Source organism: Coloeus monedula, assembly GCF_965178545.1.
Source record: "Coloeus monedula genome assembly, chromosome: 5".
In the NCBI taxonomy this organism is placed as follows: Eukaryota; Metazoa; Chordata; class Aves; order Passeriformes; family Corvidae; genus Coloeus; species Coloeus monedula.
The window spans coordinates 19,513,991-19,535,050 of record NC_138785.1 but is presented as its reverse complement, the minus strand read 5'-3'; the positions used below and the strand labels follow the sequence as shown (position 1 = coordinate 19,535,050).

General features: G+C 43.7%; 1 protein-coding gene across 17 annotated transcripts in view; it reads right to left on the bottom strand.

Moving 5' to 3' along the window:
* Window positions 1-8,211: 8,211 nt before the first annotated feature.
* ADGRL3 (adhesion G protein-coupled receptor L3) overlaps window positions 8,212-21,060 on the bottom strand; it is a gene marked incomplete at both ends in the record, with an annotated part of 305,662 nt that continues 292,813 nt past the window's right edge. For 10 of the 17 annotated variants that reach the window (XM_082281571.1, XM_082281585.1, XM_082281572.1 and 7 more), the window contains one exon: window positions 8,212-9,017. In XM_082281571.1, coding sequence (XP_082137697.1) covers window positions 8,212-9,017 — 806 coding nt within the window. Of the gene's footprint in view, window positions 9,018-11,056; window positions 11,109-14,503; window positions 14,633-21,060 lie in introns of all 17 variants that reach the window. The other 7 variants (XM_082281578.1, XM_082281577.1, XM_082281576.1 and 4 more) reach the window with 5 other exon arrangements.

The window sequence follows — 21,060 nt, the reverse complement described above, 5'->3', positions numbered from 1 at the left end:
AAGGGTTTGCTGAGGGTTTGGTCGAGACTAGTTTCTCCAGCCTCTCCTGTTGCACCATCCCAAGTAAGGGATGGGTGAACTGAGGCACAGAGGAGCTGAGGAGGTGCACTGGCACGGGCTTGCCGGGGCAGGCTCACGGGGGCCCCAGGCACTAGATGACACTGTCCTCCATGGTGACTCGCCTGAAGACTGGCTCCTGCTTGGGCGTCCTTCCGCTTTCTGTGAAAAACAAGGGGAGAGCAGGTAAATCCCTGGAGCAGGACCCTGCAACAACCACCAGCTGTTTTCAAGATCATTTCTATCCCCAAACGAAGTATGGGATGCCTGGACTTGCCTTGAAAATGAAGGCTTGCTCAGGGAAGGTGAATGTATTTATGGGTGACCATGCCATCTGGAATCTCCTCCCACCCTTTTTTCTGAATTTGGGGCTACAGCTTTGCCTGGCTTCGGACCCACATGAGCCAGTTGTTTGTTGTACAGCAGCATCAGCCAGTGCTGCCCAATGCTCTACAGAAGGAGTGACACTGAGGTGCCTCCTTGCTCCTCTGGATTTAGCACATCACAGGGCTGAGCTGCAGCCACCAGTTTGTATCAACCCAACAGGGTTTGTCTGAGCAAACTGCGCTTTCTGTTGTGCCCCCCTGCCCCTTAATAATAAATATTCAGTATAAATGACTGCAAAGTAAACAGATTTGTTTTGATATCAGACATTATCTGAAGGGCACTTTACATCCTGAGTGCTCTGCTTTACAGCTGCCTCTATAATCAGTGCAGCCCCAGGGAGGAAAGCGCCTCCTTTTACAAGCTCATGTTGGGAGGACACAGCCACATGCACTTTGGGGTGACCACATGCAGGCTTTTTTATAAATAATGTTTCAGGGAGATCTTAAGATAGGCTAATCACATTCAAGAAGAATCAAGAGTTATTCTGGGACCACTTTCTAAGCATAAATCATTTCACCCTATTTCCCACCCTCCCAAATATATGCTGCTCTCTACAGCATCATAGATATTATCACAGGAAAAGTGGTGGGGGAGAACTAGCAACTTTTCAGGCATCTCCCAGCTTGGCTATTTTGGCTGATTTTTGGGTTTTTTCTGAGGAGGAGGGACTTTCATCTTTTCCTTGTTGCTCATCTCTTTTTTTTTTCTTTTTTTCCTAAGCAGTGGGATGCATTTTCTCCTTTCATTTCCACTGCTGTTAGCTCGGTGGGCTGCTCTGCATTGCAGCACAAACTGCCAGCAGTAGAAAATGCCTGGGTACACAGTGTATAAAGAATAAAAAAAATCAAAAATCCCACCTATTTAATATGTAGCACTCTTCCTGGCTGATATCAACAGCAGCTTAAGCAATGAGGCCTTTTATCTCTAAGTTTGAATAAGCAAGCAAGGAGATGTGTGAGTGGAAGGTGACCAAAGGGCAGAGCTGAGGTGCTTGCACCGAGAAAAAATCTTCTATTTATCAGGAAGGGATCCTCTCAAAAAAAAAAAAAAAACCCGAAACAGACCAAAAGGCTGCTTTGTGACAAACCATAAAACCTTATTATTTTCTTTTATTTTTTAGGTGAGGAAACCAGGGGCTGGCCAGAGCAGGCACCCAACAGTGCCACAGTAAAGCTTTAGCTTGCTTCAAATCTGCCTCCCATCACACAAAGTTCTAATTCCCTATGACCTTGCACTTCTCTCCAACTGCCTACAGAAAGCACCTGAGAAACTCTTTTTGGCATATTTCAGCCAAAGGACAAAGCCTTGCCACAAATTAGGGGCTTTTTTTTTCAATTCCCCCCACTCAAAGTCCATCTTCCCACACCCCCTCTGCAGCTTTTGTGCAACCAAGTCCTCAGAGATGCTTGGGGCGCAGTGCTGCTGCTTCCCAAGTGGAATACCCAGACATCCTCCACCCAGTTTGCTGACCGCTTGGTTTTCAACATTCTTCCTCCAAAGCCATTTATCAGTGGATATTACCACAGGCTCGTGCCTGCTGAAAGGCGAAGCCTTTGCTGCCAGCGGGACACAAAGGCTGCAGGGCTCATGTCTGGAGTGAGCTTTCCTGCCACAGGGACCTAAATTTAACTCTGCCTGAGATGCCTCCAAGAGAAGTGGGAGAAGACAGGCTGAAAACAGTTTTATTATTGCCATAATATACCCATTGAGGTCCCTTCTGCTGGAAATAACCTCTCCAAAGTTGTAACACAAGATGCAGTTGATTTTAAGTGTCAGTTGGAGATATTTGGTCATCTGTAGAAATAATCCCATCACACCAGATGAGGAGGCTGTGCAGCACCTATGTTTGTGTCTTCAAAGATGCTGTTTGGGGTTTTAAGCAGCACTGCTAAAATACCAAGCATTTGCTTATAACACATAAAAATTGCTCTGTATAACAACGTTTTTTGTTTATTTATTGAGGTTTTAGCTTGGGTTTTTACATGTGTACAGTGTATTTAAGGAGTAGAAATATAAGAAAAGAAAATACGTGGAGGGTAAAGAAATAAAAAGATAGCAAATACGTAGGATGATTTTTTTTTTTGCTCTTGGTATTTTCCTGAAGACTATCACCATCTGTCTGGCATACTGAATACAATAAACAGTAAGCACCTGTAAAAAGCTATTTTGATCTGAAAAAAGGAAGATTTCCAAGCTATCCTGGCTAGTTTCAATATCGCAGTTTTAAACAGACTGCCTCTTCTGAACTGGGATGATAAATGATCTGGTGTATGATCCATGCACCCCCAGGGCTTGCCAAGGCTTTTGGAAGAGCAAAACTGGCCCTAAGCCAGCTACCTGTGCCGAACAAAATGTCCCTCAGTCCAGAAAGGGGAGTGCTTCTGCCTCCTGGGGTACTCCAGTGCCCTCCCCTGACAGCACTGCTAATGCCCCACGGAGGACAGCCACTGAACAATCCCTCACTGCCTTCCCTGGAAGCACTAATCACAGATTTTATCTGGCTTCAGCTTTACACTGTAGGATGTCCTCCACGCCTTTACCAGAGAGCCTGCAACAACATGACATTTATACAATGTTCATGAGCCCAGACTATTTAAACCCTAAAATATTAATTAAATAAAATTTGCATCGAGTCTAGCTGAATGCAGCAAATAGCTAAATATAAAATACTTTTCTTTCTAAAAGAAAGTAGGAGATCAGAGTGTGACAGATGACCAAGCCCATGCTCTTAGGCTTTCCTGAGACAGGTTTTTAATAAGATGAGCTATCTTTCTATCCCTGTTGACTAGGCAATTCTGCAGGGTATTATATTCTTCATAACCTAGTGAGATCAAGAGCACATGGGGGTGTGACAGAGAGCCCAGCTGGTCAGGGAAGGGGGATGTAAACAATAGGGACACACGCAGAGACACAAAAGGACCCCCAGGAGCTCAGTGCCTCCCACCATTACTACTGTTTGCCCTGGCCCTCTGAGATATCTCACTGCTTATTACCTGGGGGCAGGGAGGAAGGAAAAAGATGGGTTAACAACTACAGGTGTCAAGGAATTAAAAGCAATCAACAGGCAGAAATGAACAGCACCATGGTAAGTAATACTGCCTACACAGTGCCTCCGAAGCTGTGATGATACGCCCCCATCCCCAGCAACCCTCCAGCCTACATGGTCTTTCTTGGCATGTCTTTTGCCTTGTGTTTCTCCTTCATGTTTTAGGGAGATTTTACAGTCTCTTATGGCTCTTGCAGAAAATGGGTAGGAATTGTCTGCTGTAGTCACTGTCCTTAAGCAGTAAACTGATGTGTCAGCTCTTTATGGGGTAGTCTGCAATGGTGTTACACAGGAAAAATAACCCAGTCCTGCACTAATTAGGAGTGAGTGAAAAAAGGGATTCATAACTCGTAAAGCACCCTAAGATGAATTTCAGGAAAATGCAAAGCATGGAGCCTTGCACTTCCCCATCCCCCTCTTCCCACCTGCAAGAAAGGCCTTCTGAAAGAACAACTCAATCAACAGTACAACATTAGCAATCCTCACTCCAGTCCTCACTCCAAACCTCACAGCTGCCTGGCAGCTCACGCTTCTCAAAGGTGGCCCTGTGTTTCAGCAAATGGTCTGGGTATGTCAGTTGACATTCTCATCAGATCAAGCACTACCTGTTTGCCTCTTATTTTGTTTGTTTTCAGCTGAAAGTGGGATGCTTGTTGCAGTTGAATGATGAAGCTTTAATCTTCTCCCTATAAGGCAAATCTGGTTTGGCTTTTTTTTTTGCTTTGTTTTGTTAAATGGAGCCCTAGAAAAGATCCCTCGAGTACAGGGCTGATTATCCCCTTCAACCCAGCCTACAAAGTTATGTGCCCCAAGCATGAGTATGGATTTAATACCATAATCACTACTGCCTTTTCATCAAGCTATTTTCTCACATTCTTGCCTTGGCTCAGCATTAAGAAATGCCTTAGAAGTTTTGTAGCTTTCCCTCATACCCCAGGAGCATTGTAGGCACCGAGGACTTAACAGTGAGTTGATTTTCACATGCTGCAGTCTGCACAGAAGACACCATTGCCACTCACATAAGAATTGTATATAGAGAGCTACTTATCAAAAAGCACCAACCATCACCGTGCCCACAATCAACTGACACAACAAAATCTGTTCTCAAGGGGAAAAGAATGCTGTAAATAATCTGCGTCCTGCTCCACTCCATGAAACCCCCCCACTACATTACACTCTTAAACTGGTTTTTGGCTTAATAAAATTAGTAATGTATTTTCTCTCTATTTTGTGATTCAGCTGTTTCCAAAGCCGCGAGAAGCACCAACAGTGAATCCCGTGATGTCAGAACAGCCTGGGGACAGAAATAATCAGCTTGAAAATAAACAACATTTTTTTGCAATCAAAGCGCTAATAGGCATGGGTAAGCTGGCAAAGAGAAGGGATGGAGAAGAGGGGAAAACCAGCCTGCACACTGATAAACCTGAAATACACAGAAAGGCTGGGGAAGAATGACCATTTGTAGTAAGGGAAGTTAAAGATTTTTCAGTAGGACAAAACCATCCCATAGCAAATCCACCACTGGTTTGTTCTTGGGGAGTTTCAGGAACACTGGTAAATGCTATGGTGATCACCTGCTTCCCACTTTACCACGATGGTATTTGCTAGTGTGTATGTCACCCTCCTCATGAACCCAATTCCACCATATCCTGAAAAACTATTTTTTGAGTCTTATATAGTAAAAGAGTTTTTACTTTCTTCAAAATAAGAGGTACCTCAATTATATAAAGCCTCAGCAGCCTCTTTTGGGCTGCTACATGGATTGTTGTGACCACATGGGTGTGAAACGCCTGCTGTGCCTGCAAGAGTGGGTCCACCATGCACTGTCTAGTTCCATCGCTGCTGGTATGGAAAATAAAATGGAACAGGAAGGCAGCATCAAGAGCAAGAGCACGACCTGGCTGGCCAGTGGCTGTTCTGCTGTGAAGTCAGGTGATTCCCCAATATTCCAATAGGAAATGCTCCCTTGTGGAAACCTAGACCCGGAAAGAAGCACTGCCGTGATCAGTGCTTGGTCCCACATGGAGTTTCTTCTCCAAGATCTTTTGGCCAGAGTGGCTGCAGGAAGGACTCAGGTGACTCAAACCAGACTCTTTTAGGCCATGAATACCACCAAATACCACCACCCCTGGTTCTCTTCCCCAACGAGACTCTGCTGAGCACCACTGAGCAGCAATGTGAGAACAACCCTGGGATGGAGCGGAATTGCTCCACTGCTCTGCTGCTGCATATATCCTCCAGCACTGGGAATATCTTGTCTAACATGTGCCTCACCCACCTGTTACAAATCTTTTGGCTTTTACCCAGCATGACAGGGCTTGGATAGGTGCAGCTTAGATGGAGGCAGCACCAAGTCCCTAAGCCCAGGGAATGGGAGGGCTTTGTGAAAAATCATATGCAGAAAATTCATTACTAATCATATCCACAGGTGGTTATTTCCCCCGTCAACCTTTCCAGTCTATTTTGTGGCTTTCTGTATTCCTGATTGCCTTCAAGGGATTTTAAAGGGGGAGGCTGGAGGAGAGCAGTGAAGTGCCAGTAGGCATCAGCAGAGGTGAACGGGAAGGACGACATGGCCAAGGGTGGTGATGGAACCTGGCATACGCCTGGAGCAAGAAAATAAAGAGACAGCAAACAACGACCAAGAAGGCCTAACGGGGACTTGTTTTACTCTTTGACATGCTACCAGCAGTTTTTAATCTCAGAAAACCCAGATTAAAAAAAAAAAAAAAAAAAAAGAATAAAATTAAGAAAAAAAAGAGAAATCATTACAATGATTAAAAGATACGACACATGAAACACTATACTCAAATCATCCGCGTGTCGTTGGCTACTTTATACAGTAGGCACAAAACAGACCTAGAATCACCTGCAACAAATGTCAACCAGTGTTGTTCTCGCCCCTAAACAAGTACCATCAGCCTGCTATTTCTAGTCAGCTGTAGCTGCATAACCTTTGTGCTTAAATTTCTCAGCTTAGGCCTCCTTTCTTTGGCATTGCTCACCCATGCCATAAAGGAGTGGAGACTCATACTGAAGACAGTAATGGAGAGAGGAACAAGAACGACAAAAAAAGAGAGATTAATTGTACAGTACATACATACAGTATCTTCTAAATCGTGATCAGTTGTTTATTGGTTGGCAAACAAGCTTCACTTTTACAACAAATATTAGTAATGAGGTCATTCAACTGCTGAGACCGTACAAAATGGATCATAAATTAAAAAAAAAAAAAAGAGAAAAAGAAGAAGAATTCATACTCCGTGCTGCTAATTTACCTCCAGAAAGCCTATGTTACTTAAAAATCTGGTCAAATAAATAAATTTCCTGTTAGGAAAAATAATGAACAGAGGACTTTTTTTTTTTTTTTATTAAAAATCACTGCAAAGTACTTTTTAGCTCACTACGCGTCAATCTATTTTCTTCTTAACCACTGCAGTACAAGTGCCTAAACCGGGGACCAGACTGAGCCGAGAAGGCCCTTTGCTCCTCCAGGGAAATGGCCGTCTCCTGTAGAACCCCCACTACGACTGTAAAACCCCCTGTCAGTCCCTGGATGTGACCCGAGGGCCTGGCTGAGGGGCTGCTCGCCAGAGATGCTTCACAGGATTATCGTCACGATCGGTTGTGCACTGACAACGAGGAAGTTTGCCCTGCTTTAGTCTGCCAAAAGGTCTGCTGGCAACATGCCGGCTGAAAAAGGTTATACAGCGAGGAAATTAAAAGACTGCCTTGGCTGAAAAGAAACGGTGATGGTGTTACGAAGAATGATCCTTAGAAAGTGATGTTTGGGTTTTTTTTTTTTTTTTTGCCCAGTGAGTTTTTTTTAACTGGGATGGGGAGGGGACAGAGGGAAGGAGCAGTGGAAGAGGCAAAACAAAATCTAAAAAAAAAAAAAGAAAGATTATGAAAAACCTTGCTCCTACTGGTAGACAAACTTACAAGACCAGCACAACAGAAAAAAGTTCTTATTTTTTTTTCCACTACATTAACAGGGACGCAAGTTCTGGAGGAACAGAAAGCAGACTATATGTGCAATGCTAGTATCTGTACATTACATAGAAATTGTTTGCTTCTCTTTTTCTGCCATTAGTTTTTATCATCCGTTAATACAGCAAAATGTAAAATATGCCTTTAGCACAGGATTCTAGGATTCCCTTCCGTCTCATTAAATTTGTTTATATTTTGTTTGCTCCCGCAGCGAAGGGCGCTGCAGTGAAACCAAGTTGTGAGTGACCATAACCCATGATGTAATCTGGATTGGTAAGAAAGAGTTTTGCTAGCTTGTTTTACGCAGCGCTCCCACCTAGATGCGTCATCGCTACTAGCTTCAAATGCACATTTTTGGCCTTTTATTTTTTTTTTTTCCCTCTTAAATCAGGTCCTCGGTATTAAGAGCAACACAGCATCAAGGATTGTTTAAACAAACACGGCATAACTTGAGAAGGCCACGAAGTGTGCCGTTATCTATCTCTTTCATTAACATAATGAAGTCTGTCTGGAGGGAAGAAGGATGGGAAGATAAGGGGGGGCAGCAGTTACTGTCCTCTCCGGGCCGGCCTAAAAATTCCAGTAAAAAAAGTCTGAGAATTTCCTTTTGAACAGCATGAAGATTTAGGAGTACACACAATATTACCACTGTTTGGATTAACTCAGAACAGTAAACCGAGCATTATGGAGAGGCTTTTAGTTGTCTCTTTGCTTAATTTTTGCTGAATCTTCTATAGGCTAGTGACCAAGTGAGCGGGTCCTTTTGCATTGCCGTCCGGGGAGGTTCCCTCTTTGTTTGGTGGGACTATAAAACCGTCGCTGCTGCCTCGACCTAGCTGGTAGTAAGTGTGTAGCTGATGGACGTGGTTCCTGGAGCCAAGATTGGGCATGCTTTTGTAGTAAACATCGTCGGCATCGCCACCGCCGCTTTTCGCTGGTGGAGGATCGGTCTGGGTGCTGGCGGTGACGCTTTCCGTCATGGGCATGCCAGCCAGCGCGGGCATACTGGTGTAGAGAGAATCCCTGTTGGGCGACTGCAGGTCGTCCGTGTGCTCGTTGGTCAGCAAAGGGAAAAAGCTCTCGCTGTTGTCTTGCGGGATGCGGCGCCGACTGTAGAGGTGGGGCTGGTGGTTGTCTGCCGAGTACACTCGGGGAGGCAGCAGTGGGGCATCCGACTCCTCGTGGATGAGCTCCAGGCCCAGGCTCTCCTCGTGGGTGAAGGAGGTGGCATCATCCAGCACGATGGCGTCATCCTCGCTCCCACCGCCCACGCTGTTGACGAGTTTGTTCATCAAGTTGCGGCTCTGCTCGCTGGAGCGCTCATGGTTGTTCAGGTAGGAAGGGATGTAGTTGGAGGTGAGTTCCTTCAGGATCTTTTTCTCGAGGGCGTTCTCCGTGTGGTTGTACCCGCGGTCAAGGATTTGCACGCAGTTGCTGAGGTACTCGCCGCTGGCGATGCTGTAGCTGTTGCCGTGATTACCATTCAGTGGTAGAGTATCCGTGACACTTGTATCCCTGGCATTGTTCAGAAGCCCCTCTGAAAAACATTACACAAGAGAGGGTGACTTGTACAAACAGGACACTCATGCGGGACGTGCACACTCAAACCCCCTTCCTAGGCTGCCGCAGATGCTGGGGCTGGGCAGCAAGGAGAGCGTTGCGGCCAAAATGGGAGGGCGCAGCTCCATCTAACCAGCTGGTGGTCAAGGCCTTCCCACCAAAAAAAAAAGAAAAGCACTGTCAAGTGTGGGACTTGATGTGGCAACATCTAGTTGAAAGGATAACCTCTCCTGGCCAGCATTCTCCTACACCTCTTGTGCTTTATGTATCCCTGGGGGAGCTGAAAAGCAGATGACCCTGGGCTGGTCCCAACTGCCCTGGCTCTAGGAGCTTTGGAGGAAGGGGGCAATTCCTCCCAGATGAGGGAGAAGTATTTGCAGCCCATGCTAATCACTACCAAAACTTTGTTTGGGAGTGTATCCTTCCTAGAGGAAAAAAAGTCTGCTTTCCCCTTTCGCTGGGTAGGCTGTCAGGATAAATAAAGACATAAGGACTGAATGGCAGGATTCAGGGATTAGCAAGGTGGAGGCACAAAGTGCTTCCTGGCCCAGGATTTTCTGGAACAAGGCTAAATGCCCTACCTCTTCTGCCGCAAGGCAAAACCAAAATTATTTACTCCACACTGGCCAGGTGGGGATTTCCTAATACAACTGATGCTGGAGGTAGCTGTTCTGGGGTCTTGTGAAGCCTTTAAAAATAGCTCCTATTCCACCTGCAAAGTTAAAGCAGTGGGTTCAGCGGAGGGTACAGCAAGTACCATCACTGCCATGGTATAATGGGCTCGTGGGAACCTGAGAGGAGTAACAGGGTCTCAGCGTGGCCCTGCTCTAACTGCTTACTGCATCTCCGTAGGTCTCTCAATGCTGACAATGTAAGGCTGGAGCTCAGCTCTTTCCCAAAGCACTGCAGGAGATGGCAGGGAAGTGCTTTGAGAGCAATGCCAGCATGAGTGGGCAAGGGAGAAGAAAATGAGGCCCAGCAGTTAAGCCACCATGCTTTCTTTTTTGGGATTACTGGCCTCTTTGGAAGGAGAGCAGTGTGGGGATGCATGAAATAACTTATCAACCTCTCAGCTAAGGGCTTCAGGCATTGCCAAAAACTGGCTAGCAACTCCCAGCAAGGCACAGTGGATCAGAGAAGCCATTAAACTGACAATTTCAGATGAACAGTTGCTCATACCATGCCTAGGACATGGCATGTGTACCTTCTGAAAATACAGGATTCAGTCTATATCTGCGATGGAGTAGTTGTTGTATGTCAAGGACTGGAAAGCGCTACTGAAGGCTTCTTCTTGCTTTTGAGTGAAATGCCCCAAATGTGTCGGTCACCTTTTAGGACTCTGAAGCTTACAGGGTGCTGCTGTATCCTGGGTTCCCCAGCAAATGAGGGAACTATGCCAAAAAATCAACTAGCCATCACAGACATAGAGCAAAGCCGTTGATTTTCACGGTGAAAGGTCTCCAACCGAGTCACGATGCTTGGGGAGAAATGGAAAGTGAGCATTTTTGGGGGAGGGCCGTATGTAATGGGTGACAGGTACAACAGCATCTGTTTGATGGTTACGCTGAGTAAACGTATGCATTGAGGCACTGAGCACTGTGCTCCTGCTGCCAATGCATAGATCTGGGGTTTGGTGCAGAAATAAAATGGGAGGCATTGCTGGTGAGAACAGAGGGGGGGCTGCAATGGAACCCGCCGTATAAAAATGTCATGGCCTCGCAAATAAAAACGTGAAGTTTAAAAAAATGAAAAAAAGCATACACAACTAAATGAGAAACTGTGCTGGGTAAACGATACCACAAAAACGAGAAATAAACAAAGAAAGCAGAATCTAATCTCATCTATATATATATATGCACACATACATATATATATACACACATACATACACACGCATACACATATATATACATATGTATATTCATAGTCTTTCGATTTCAAAACTGTGAGATTAATTTCCTTTATTAACTACATCATCTATATGTGATGCAATAAAAGTGAACTAAAAAAAATTACATTTGATATGCAATGTTTAGCTTTACTCCCATACTTGTCTCTCTGTAGGGCTCTAAACGACAGCATGAAGAAAAGGAAAGAAAAAACAACAAGTAAGCTTACAGCGACAGTAGGAGAAACATGAGTAAAAAGCAAATTGATGATATGCAGAAAAGAGAGTTAACGGAAATAATTTCCACTGCCCAGAATACATGAATTTGTTACAAGGTTTATTTCAGGTTAAAAATATTGACATTTTAGACAGAAAAAAAAATATTTTACGCGCAATATTCAGTAGTCTACATTTTTATTTAAAAAATTATCACATTTAAACTGTTTTCCAATGCCATTATAAAATGTTCAGCGTGCAACACAAATGAAGAAATAATGCCAGGAAATTTAAGAAAAGTCTAAAGCCGGTAACGGTCATGCTTGAAAAGACAGGCACTGTCATTGTCACTTCCAAGGTCTTAAAATGAATGGCTTTACTTACTGTTAGTTATAATAACCCCGGCAGTTGAAACTGAAATCTGTTTCCTTGCTAAAAATGTTTTGCCGTCCATCTTTTGTAACAGTGCTTTGTAAGAGTATGACTTTGCTCATCATGGGGCTGCTGGCATTTTACAAACTTTGGTAAGTCTGCTTTTTACTTTAACCAAACATATGGCAAACTACATGGACTTGGCAAAAAAAAAAAAAAGTAAGAGGAACAGTAGTTTGAATAATGGCATTGCTAGATGAAGCTGTTATTTAAGAAAGGCTTAAAACAAGAAGAGTCAGAGAATAAGATGAAGAGGCAGTGATAACGCTCAGCTTCCCCCACTCCTCAGTGGTGTGTGGCATGCTGGATTTTAACTAGAGCTTGTTAATGGTCATTAATGCTTGTTAACACCTTTTCTCAAAATTAGTTCTGACAAAAGGTGTTAGATGTTTTCCTGCATTGGAAAGACTGAGCCACTGTCAGCTTTCAATGGCAGTGAGCACTCAGCCCCTCACCTACCACTGCCTCCTTCCTCTACACTCTGTGTCCCATCAGGAATTGCTTATGCCACTTGGACATGGGATTTTGGCCTTTTAGGGTCTGATTCCCCACCTCTTTCCAAGGGTAATTTTAAGGACTTCCTGCCCCTGATGATTCTCTGCCACAGATTTGGCTTAAGCAGAGGTATTTTAAAACACCTGACTGGGGAGGGAAAAAGAAATGGGTGGACCAGATTAGTCCCTTGTTCCTTAGGGTGTCCTGCCCCATCCACAGCCATCATCAGAAGTAGTATATGAAGGTGCAAAAAAAATCATATCCTTAGTGATGTGGAATGAGTTAGCCGGATGGTGTTAGCTAACAATGCCTCACTGCATGCCAACCACAGCCAAGGCACACCCAGAGATGATGACAGCATCTACTTTTACAATGCACTATCCTGGCTTTAGCACTCCTGCTGGTGCAGCATCTGTAAACCCCACAGGGCCACAAAGACCACCAGGCCTGGTTGGTTTTGCTACTCTTTATTTCTGCCATGGGATCTCCTAATATTTACAGTTTGTAATTGTCCAGGGACCTAACCAGTTTGAAAACTAATACCTATTCCAGTTTAATGGTCATTAATTAACTTGCAGCCTCCTGAAAAGGATGGGTTCTGCTCCCTCTGAAGTCAATGGCAAAGCTCCAGGAGTTTAAATGAGACCAGTATTGGTCCTGCTCTCTTTCTTCACCTCCCATGGATGAAGCCTGGATAGGTTTCTGTTACTCATCTGACTGTGTTGAACAGAATAGCACTTGTAAAAAAATTATGCTGTTTCTGTGGAATAACATTTTGTTAGCTCAGGTAACTGTATGAGATTCTAGTATTAAAAATTTGAAGAACACACAATTATTAAAATACATGTAACACACATTTCTGCCCAAATCACCTGGGTTCATTTGAGGCACCTAGACCTGAACATCATTAAGGCAAATGCTGACCCAGCATCACCTGTTGCCATTTGATTTAGAAGTCTCCAACACTTCAATGTTATCATGCAACAAACTAGTCAGAACATCAAAGCTCATTTCGACATGTGCAGTACACTGAAATTCTTAAAATTCAGAGCATTACATGTTTAACAGTAGCCCCTTTTTAAAAAAGCATTCTTGGAAGCAAATTTATTGCACGAAGTTAGCATAGTTTAGGAAATTAATAAACAGCAAAAAGGTCAGAAACACGTGTGCTTTCCTTGTGCTTTGAATGCAAATACCCTAGTGATACAGTTCAACATCTATTTCTGTCAGAAACAACATACTGCCATAGAGTACAAAGGGGGCTTTCCTGCTTGCATTATAACCATCATTGTTTTCCCTCTCTTGGAAATCCTTTACTGGGAAGTGATGCCTTCATTGAGAGTGGAGAGCTGACAGAGTGCTGGCACACTTGTGCTGGAACGCAGCGTTACTCTGCAACTATTCAGCCGCCTTACAAGTAAGAACAAAAGAAAAAAAAAATCCCATGGAAGTGGCAGAGGAGGATGGAGCCACCAAGAGACAGGAGCTGTGAGAGCTCCACACTCCCCATCTCCTCCTCAGGCCCTACTTAAACACATCTGCCTCTCCCTCATGGAAGCATCAGGACATCAGCTTACAAACACTGTCCCTTCCCACAGAATCCAGAGCAGAGACAAACGTGTAGGTGACAAGAGAGTGATTTCCATAGCAGAAACCTCCATTAGATACAACTGACTCTGCCTATTTTCTGTTGCCAAAAGAAGGATATCAAAGATTATCCAGATTTACTACACCTTTTTTCTATTATTTTTTTTCCCTAGTAGCACATACAAAATGTATAAATGCAAACGGCAAAACATTTCTTATCTCAGCTCTGCTCTTTGGACCTGGCCTTCACTTCTTGCTTCAGCTGTCATTTTTCTTAGAGATCAAGGGCAGTTTTGTTTTATTTTGCATTTTACACCCTGTGCAAACCAGTGCACTGCTGACCACATTTCTCTAGGCCATTTCAAATGCAAGCAGCTTTGGTGGCAAAGGCCAGTTTAGCTTCACTTACCTTCAGAGATGTTCCTGTTTCTGAAATGAATGGTTTAACAAGGAAATGTGCTGACAACAAAGAGAGGAATGGATGCGTCCGACAAAACACACACACACACACACACAAGACCAAAACAATACAAAAGCAAGGAGACTGAATAAAAAAAGTCAAAATCAAAACACTATGAATGCTTTGAGTAAAACTGACAAGAGTCTTTCAAAGTGAATTTGATCGCTCATGGAAAAATAGCATCTGGTAGATGGAAAGATGCATTGAAATGAAAGGAAGGGGAGGGGATCTTTTTTTTGTGCCCAGTTCCAAAAAAAAAAAAAGTGTGTGTGTGTGGGGAGAGAAAAAGAAAAAGGAAGAAAAAAAAAAAAGAAAGAAATGGGCCAAAATAAGCCACAGAAAATGGAATTCTCACTAGAAAAATTAGAGAGAAACTCCAGCACACCTTGTGCGTTGTACATGCTGACAGAAGGGTTGTTATAGACCGCCGATTCCCCGAGCAATGTATTATAAGGGTTGTTAGTGCCATGAGGACGAAGCAGAGCATTGGTTATAAGATGATTAGCCATGGCTCCTGGAGCAGCCCAATAGAAAGACAGAGAAAAAAAACAACAAAAAAGGTCAATCAGGCAAATGTGGTATTAAAAAAAAGGGAAAAAGAACATTCAGAATGACAACAGTTGAAATAGTCCTGATTACAAGCAGCCAGCTAATTAGACTTGGAAAACTGTATGCCACTAAAGCAGAACAGATGTTACTGACGATGCACAAATCCAAACCAACGCAAAAGAAAATGTATCAGAAAGCGGATAAGCTACATTTATGGTGGTTCCCCAGTTGCTCGGAGTGTAAGCAAGGCTGCGCCCACATGCTTGCTACAAAGAAAGAAAGGAAGATAGCAGCCTACACAATGTGGGGGGAAAAACTCTCCGGAAAGTGCCAAATGAATAAAAAAAAAATATATATATATATAATGACTAACAGACAACAGCACATTCAACTCCCACTATGTGCTAGGATCTCTTTTACCAGTCCCTCACAACACATCTAAATCAAAAAAGCAGAATTAAAGAGAAAGGATGGAGAAAGCAGCCTTGCCGAAGGCTCTCAGCATTTCTCAGACAGCAGCTGTTTCTCATGTCTAAGAGGGCAAGTTTCACTTCAACTACTTCTCTGATACCATCGTCAAGAACATCCACAACCACCTGAATCCATCTTGGAAGGTGAGAGCACTACAGCTCTGTCAGGCATTTCTACCAGGAATGAGAGGGGCCATGAAGTGCATGTCTCAAGGCTCTCTGTGTGCCCCACAAACACCTTGTTTCCCCACTCCCGCACCTCTTTGCTGCTCTTTCCAAGCACTCAGCCATCAGTTGTCCTTTGCTCTTTGGTTTTGGTTACCAAGACCTACCTACTATTTCAATTTGCAGGCATCAACCCAGGAAGCAAAGTCTCCCCCTACCTTTTAGCTGACCTACAGGATGAAAAACCCTTAAGCCCTTGCTGTGAACCTCTTCTATTCTCCAGAGACATGACCGAATTAAAAAAATTTGCCCTTCAGGGCCATTCCCATGGAGGTCTAGAGCAGGAAGGATGACCATGGTTTTTAACTGCCAGGACTAAACTCTTAAGACAAAACCTTTCCGCCAGGAAAGTAAGTCACTGGTAGGGCAACTAGAGCTAGTTAGGACAGGACTGTCAGAGGGCTCAGGTGACCTGGCTGTCACCAACATCCAACAGCCTCAACCCAAAGAAGTAACTAAAAAGCCAATCCTCAAAACCAGTAACCCTTTCAGGAATATTTTTACCAGTGTCTGAGGCATGGTGACCCCATGTGCCTCTCTGAGGTGTGGAGGTGGCCCCGTGCCGAGGTGAAGGCTGTCTTGGAAGGCATGTGGGGCACTGGGTACAATCTCTTTCTCTGGATGGAGCTGCTGAGGATATATAAGCCCTGAGGGTCTCTGGCTAGCACAAATCCCCTTTACAGGGAGTTCTCTGAAAGCGCACATCTACTAAGTATTTACAGAAAGGCAAAACCTGGCCAAACCTCAGGCTAGGTGGAAGCTGCCTCCTGCTGTGCTTGTATGCAGGCCTGGGATGGCATTTCCCTGTGTCTGTGTAGGTAGAGGAGAGAGCAGACTGTTTCTTGCCTCTCCCCCATCATCCCCCAGCACTTCCCAGCCCCAGGCGTATGGCATCAGCAGATCACTTAATCGGTCTTTTGAGCACAGGACAAAGTAGAAGGCAGCGTTGTATGGGGGCTGCATGCCAGGGAGGCTCCTCGACACATGCAGCTGGAAAAAAAAGACTTGTTTTCTCTCACCTGATGTTTTTGTTTATGCTGATGGAAAGCAAGATGAGCTGCTGTGTTTGAAAATAAGGAAACAAAGCTGTCTCCTGTAAGAAAACATTATATGAACGCTTAACTAAGTAACCTTGAATGTAACTAATAGGTAAATGAGTCAATTCTTTCTTTCTGGTAGTGTGTTTTCTCTCAATCTCACATACATCTGGGATGAGGGACTGTAGGAACCACTTCTCTTCTTGCACTAGTTTTATACCAGTAAGCACTAAGTCCATTAAAATTGTTTCTGCTTTCATTCCACTTTTAATCAAGCCAGGCCATAAAAGATTCAAAAAGGGACTCACTTTTATATAGGTAATGAGAATGTCCAGAGTTAATGCTAGCCATAAACTCAGAAGTGATATAATCCTCCCATTTGAGATTTAACCCAAGCTCCAATTCAGTCCCTATGAGAATTGGTATGAAAAATATACCCACGGTGGGCTTTTCAGCACTTTAGCTTGAGGTGTCTTTAGATGCCAGCTGCCAGAAAGAGCATCTCACTCAATATATCCATGGCCTGGTCTTGTCTAGCAAACCCCAGCAGGCAAGAACAAGCTGATCCCACCATGGATGGGCATGTTTTGCATGCGGGATGCTCTCAGGCTGCGACAAGAAAGAAGGGATCAACTTGTGTCAGCACTTAAATGTAGGTTTTGCTTGCCGGCATTTGCCAGCATGCTGGGCTCTGGAATGAGCTGAATTCACACAAATATGCCTCTTTCAGCCAACTTTTAACACAGTTCCATGATTCTGACTACAAACTTGCAAAAAAAGTTCAAAATACAGAATAAGTAAATAATTTTTGCTCTTGGGTGTGTAAAAGACAGGGGTGGTACTATAGCCACCCATTCCTGTATGCAGCAGCTGAGCAAAAATACTCCATCTTCTGCCTTCCTCTCCCTTGATTACATTAAGATTTTTTAATTTACTATTCAAAATGCCACTTTCAATACTCCAGTGCTGAGTAAGTCTCCTGGTGCAAATCCAAAACAAACCCTCTGCTATATCTTTCAATACTTTTAGAGACCCAACTGGGCCCTATGCACTCTGCAGCAGGTTCCTGTCATGGCAAACTTCACACTCTCTACATACCACAATAAATGCAACTTTGTCATCTTAAATACAAAATGAAAAGTACCCAATATTCATAAATTTGGGCTCTTGTTTCTCACTAACTGCTCTTGAGTTGCAAAATTCCCAGCCTAAAAGGGTGTTGAGAGAGGTTTGCATCCAGGCTCCAAAAAGCCTACAGTTAAAGCTTTTGATAAAACAGTAATATACCAAAAAAACCCCCCAAAAATCCAAACCCTCATTATCTGGTTTCTCTTTCCCAGAAGAAAGAAAGAAAACTGCAACACCAGCCATGCATTTAAGTATCATTCTGGCTTTTTCATACCACTTTATCATTGCTATAGCAACCAACAGGACTATTAGGAAGAGCAGATTAGGTCTGCAGATGAGGCAGGAGCAGAAGGAGCAGGTAGACTACGGAACTATCACCTCATCTGCATGAAAATGGCCTTGGTAATAGAAAGCCAACAAAACCCCAATAAAGTAAGCACGGGATCATAGCAGCATACACTCCCAAAACACCATGGGGAAAAGCAGAGAGCATTATTCTGCAGTCCTCTGTCTGGGTGTGCATCACTGGGGCTGCAATTACAAAGGTCAGTGCATGTCCAGGGGCCCAAAAACCAGAAAGATCAGGGCTGCAAGTGCCTGTCAACCACCTGGAATCTCCTCCTGGCAGAGCACTCTTGGGATGGGACCCTTGGCAGCTGTCTGGCCCAGTGTTGGCAATGTGCCTAATATCCTCAGCAGGCACCAGTTATCATCACTTACTTTTATTTATTCACTTGCTGCTGGATCCTCGGCTCTCAGCATCTGTGGTGTAACGCAGAGCTCTCCCAGCAAACCCCACAGCTCTGTATCATCCTTGCTTTCCTACATTCCAGCAATAGCAGCCCCTGTACAAATCTCTCCTTTGCCATCTGCTGAACCACCTAAGCCCAGCACACAGCCACCATTCTTTATTTAATCAGGGGAACTGCCTTCTACCCAGCTGTGCTGAATCACCTTCAGTTCTGCTAGCCAAAGGTACCCAACTGAAAGCAAATGCATTCTGTATCCAAACCCCTATCATGCTGTGCACATGTGGGAGCATGAATTTGGGGTTGGAAAAAAGATGGGTTCAAACGCACAGGTTCACCTTTTACAGCATGATGAGACCATCACAACCAACAAACATTTAACAGCAGAACTCACACCTCTACAAAAACATTCCCTGCAACCACACTGGTACAACTAGAGTCCCAAGCCTCCTTGTTTCCACTGGTATTCAACAAAGTTCAGAGCAAAACACAGCTACCGGGTCAGCCCTAATGTCCAAAATTACATTCAAATTCGGGTGTCTGGAAAGGCCAGTGCTCAGTTCAAGTCTTCCTGACACTGGATTTCCTCAAGTGAAGGATTTACAGGCTGTAATCACAAGGAGAAAGAAATGATGGTCCTTCAGAAGGCAAGTATTCGCTGGGTAACACAGATGCTCCTGCCCCTCTCACAGTGTCAGTGATCCTCATGATTCAAGCACCACAGATCTAGCCTTACTGGGTTTAAAAGGCTGGGAGAAGCCATGGCCTGTGCTCAGGAGAAATCTGGAGGGTCGCACTTTTGACTTGGAAACTGAGAAAAACTGTTAGGAAAACCAACCAGGACAAAGAAAACGAAAATCCCACAATTTTTAACATCACTGTAACCAGACACAAAGGATTCAGATAGCTACAGTTAGCTGCTTTCTGTGCCTATGAAAGTAGGTATTATTTTAATGACAGTATGCAACCAAATGGTACCTTTTTCTTTCCTTTCTAAGGTAGAAATTGATGTCCTTGATGCACAACAACACTGAATGTAGCAATAATTTTTTGGAAGAGATTTGTGTAATGACTGCATGGGAAAACTGCATCTTGTTAAACACAAGTATGGTTTATTCACTCACTGAAAGGATGAAAATTATGATGACAAGCACATGTTGCCAGACTCTAGACTGCATCACTCAGGAACAAAATTCAAAAAAATTTCTTGTGGGCAGCTGGCTGACAAAGCCACACAAAGACACTGAGGTTACCTTGAATCATCTTGCATGGCCTACCCAGCTGGAAAGGAAATGGATTCAACTGCTACTACAGATTTTCTGAATGATACTGTCACTCACCATGGCTCTGCCTGGCTGAAAGGGTTTGAGCAGCACTGCTTTAACTGGGATCATCTGTCTGCACAGGTAACACCACCACCATCTTCTTTGACTCCTGGTCGTCTCAATTGCATACCAAAATCAGCTCTATGTTGGCTATGTGCATTTTAGCAGAGGATGGAGAGATTTCCCTAACACCCAGCAGATGTGACAGAAGAGCAGTTTTGCTGAGAAAGGAGAATGGACCAGCTTACAAATTTAACTGGATGAACTAGTGAATTCTTAAAAATGTCCCTAAGAAATCAGTATTTTCCAAATTAAATGCTTTCACTTTTTGTTCCAAAAGAGTGACTTGTATGAAAGCTGGCTTTGCCTTTTTCATATTATGTCAACTTTTTACTAGAGTAGAAACAAATAGTTTAGAAAAAGCACATCTGAGTCATAACAAAATGTTTCATTGCCTCTGACCCAGCAATTCCAAAATGTAGATTTTCTTGGGCTCTTTTTGTTTGTTGCAGAAGAAAATATATGTACTGCTGTGTTTTCAATCTCAGTCCTGTTTCCTCCCTATTTTGCCAACAACACATCTCCCCTTCTGCAAGGTAAGGGCACAGCGCTGTACTCCTGCCTGCTCTGACTCCTGAAGCACTCAACTTATCTCGTGGTTCACAACCACCATGAACCAGGTCAGCTTCTTGAACATCATGTCCTTGACTTCAGACTACCCTGCAGAGACAAGTGATAGCCAGGAAGAACATGGACCATTCCCTGAAGTTAGTGCAGTTCCTCTGCTATCAGGGTACATGGCTTAGCCTGGACACAAACGATGTGGTGAGAGCTCAATCTCTCCTTAAGTGCCCATTAAAACAACCCCACAACACATGCTGCCTTACCCTAAATGTAGTAAATAACTCAGACTTGAATGTCACTGGAATAGCCTCTCTGCACTGATTTTAGTTTGTAAATTCTGGCTGGTTTTATACTTCACTTAGTATTAACTTACTCCACTTTGCTCCCAGGGAAACAAAAGTAGGTTTGTAGGAGTCAAAGGTCTAGTGTTCTTTGAGACTTTCCTTACCAGCATTCCACAGTGTCCTTTTCTACAGGTAGAGTTTTCAAGTATTTAAAGAATCCTGGTCTTCCATGTGTTCACAGTTTGTTCCAACAATAAATGCAATTATGAAAAGCAAAATCACACATATTTGCTGGAGGACAACAGGTATTTTCAGCATTTTTCTGAGTTCCTTCCAACGAATGCTCTGACAGTTAGATTTATCGAGCTGTGTTCTTATAATAGCCAACAGGATTCAGTTAATAAACTTCTGTAAACTTCCCTATTAAATTTCTCTCAAATAGGTTTGTTGTCACTTGCAGCATCTAATCTATTCATTGTGAAGCTATTAATACTGACTGCAGTGAAATGGAGTTTCAGCAAATGAGGTTGTTAAGCTCTGGGCCATCTTCT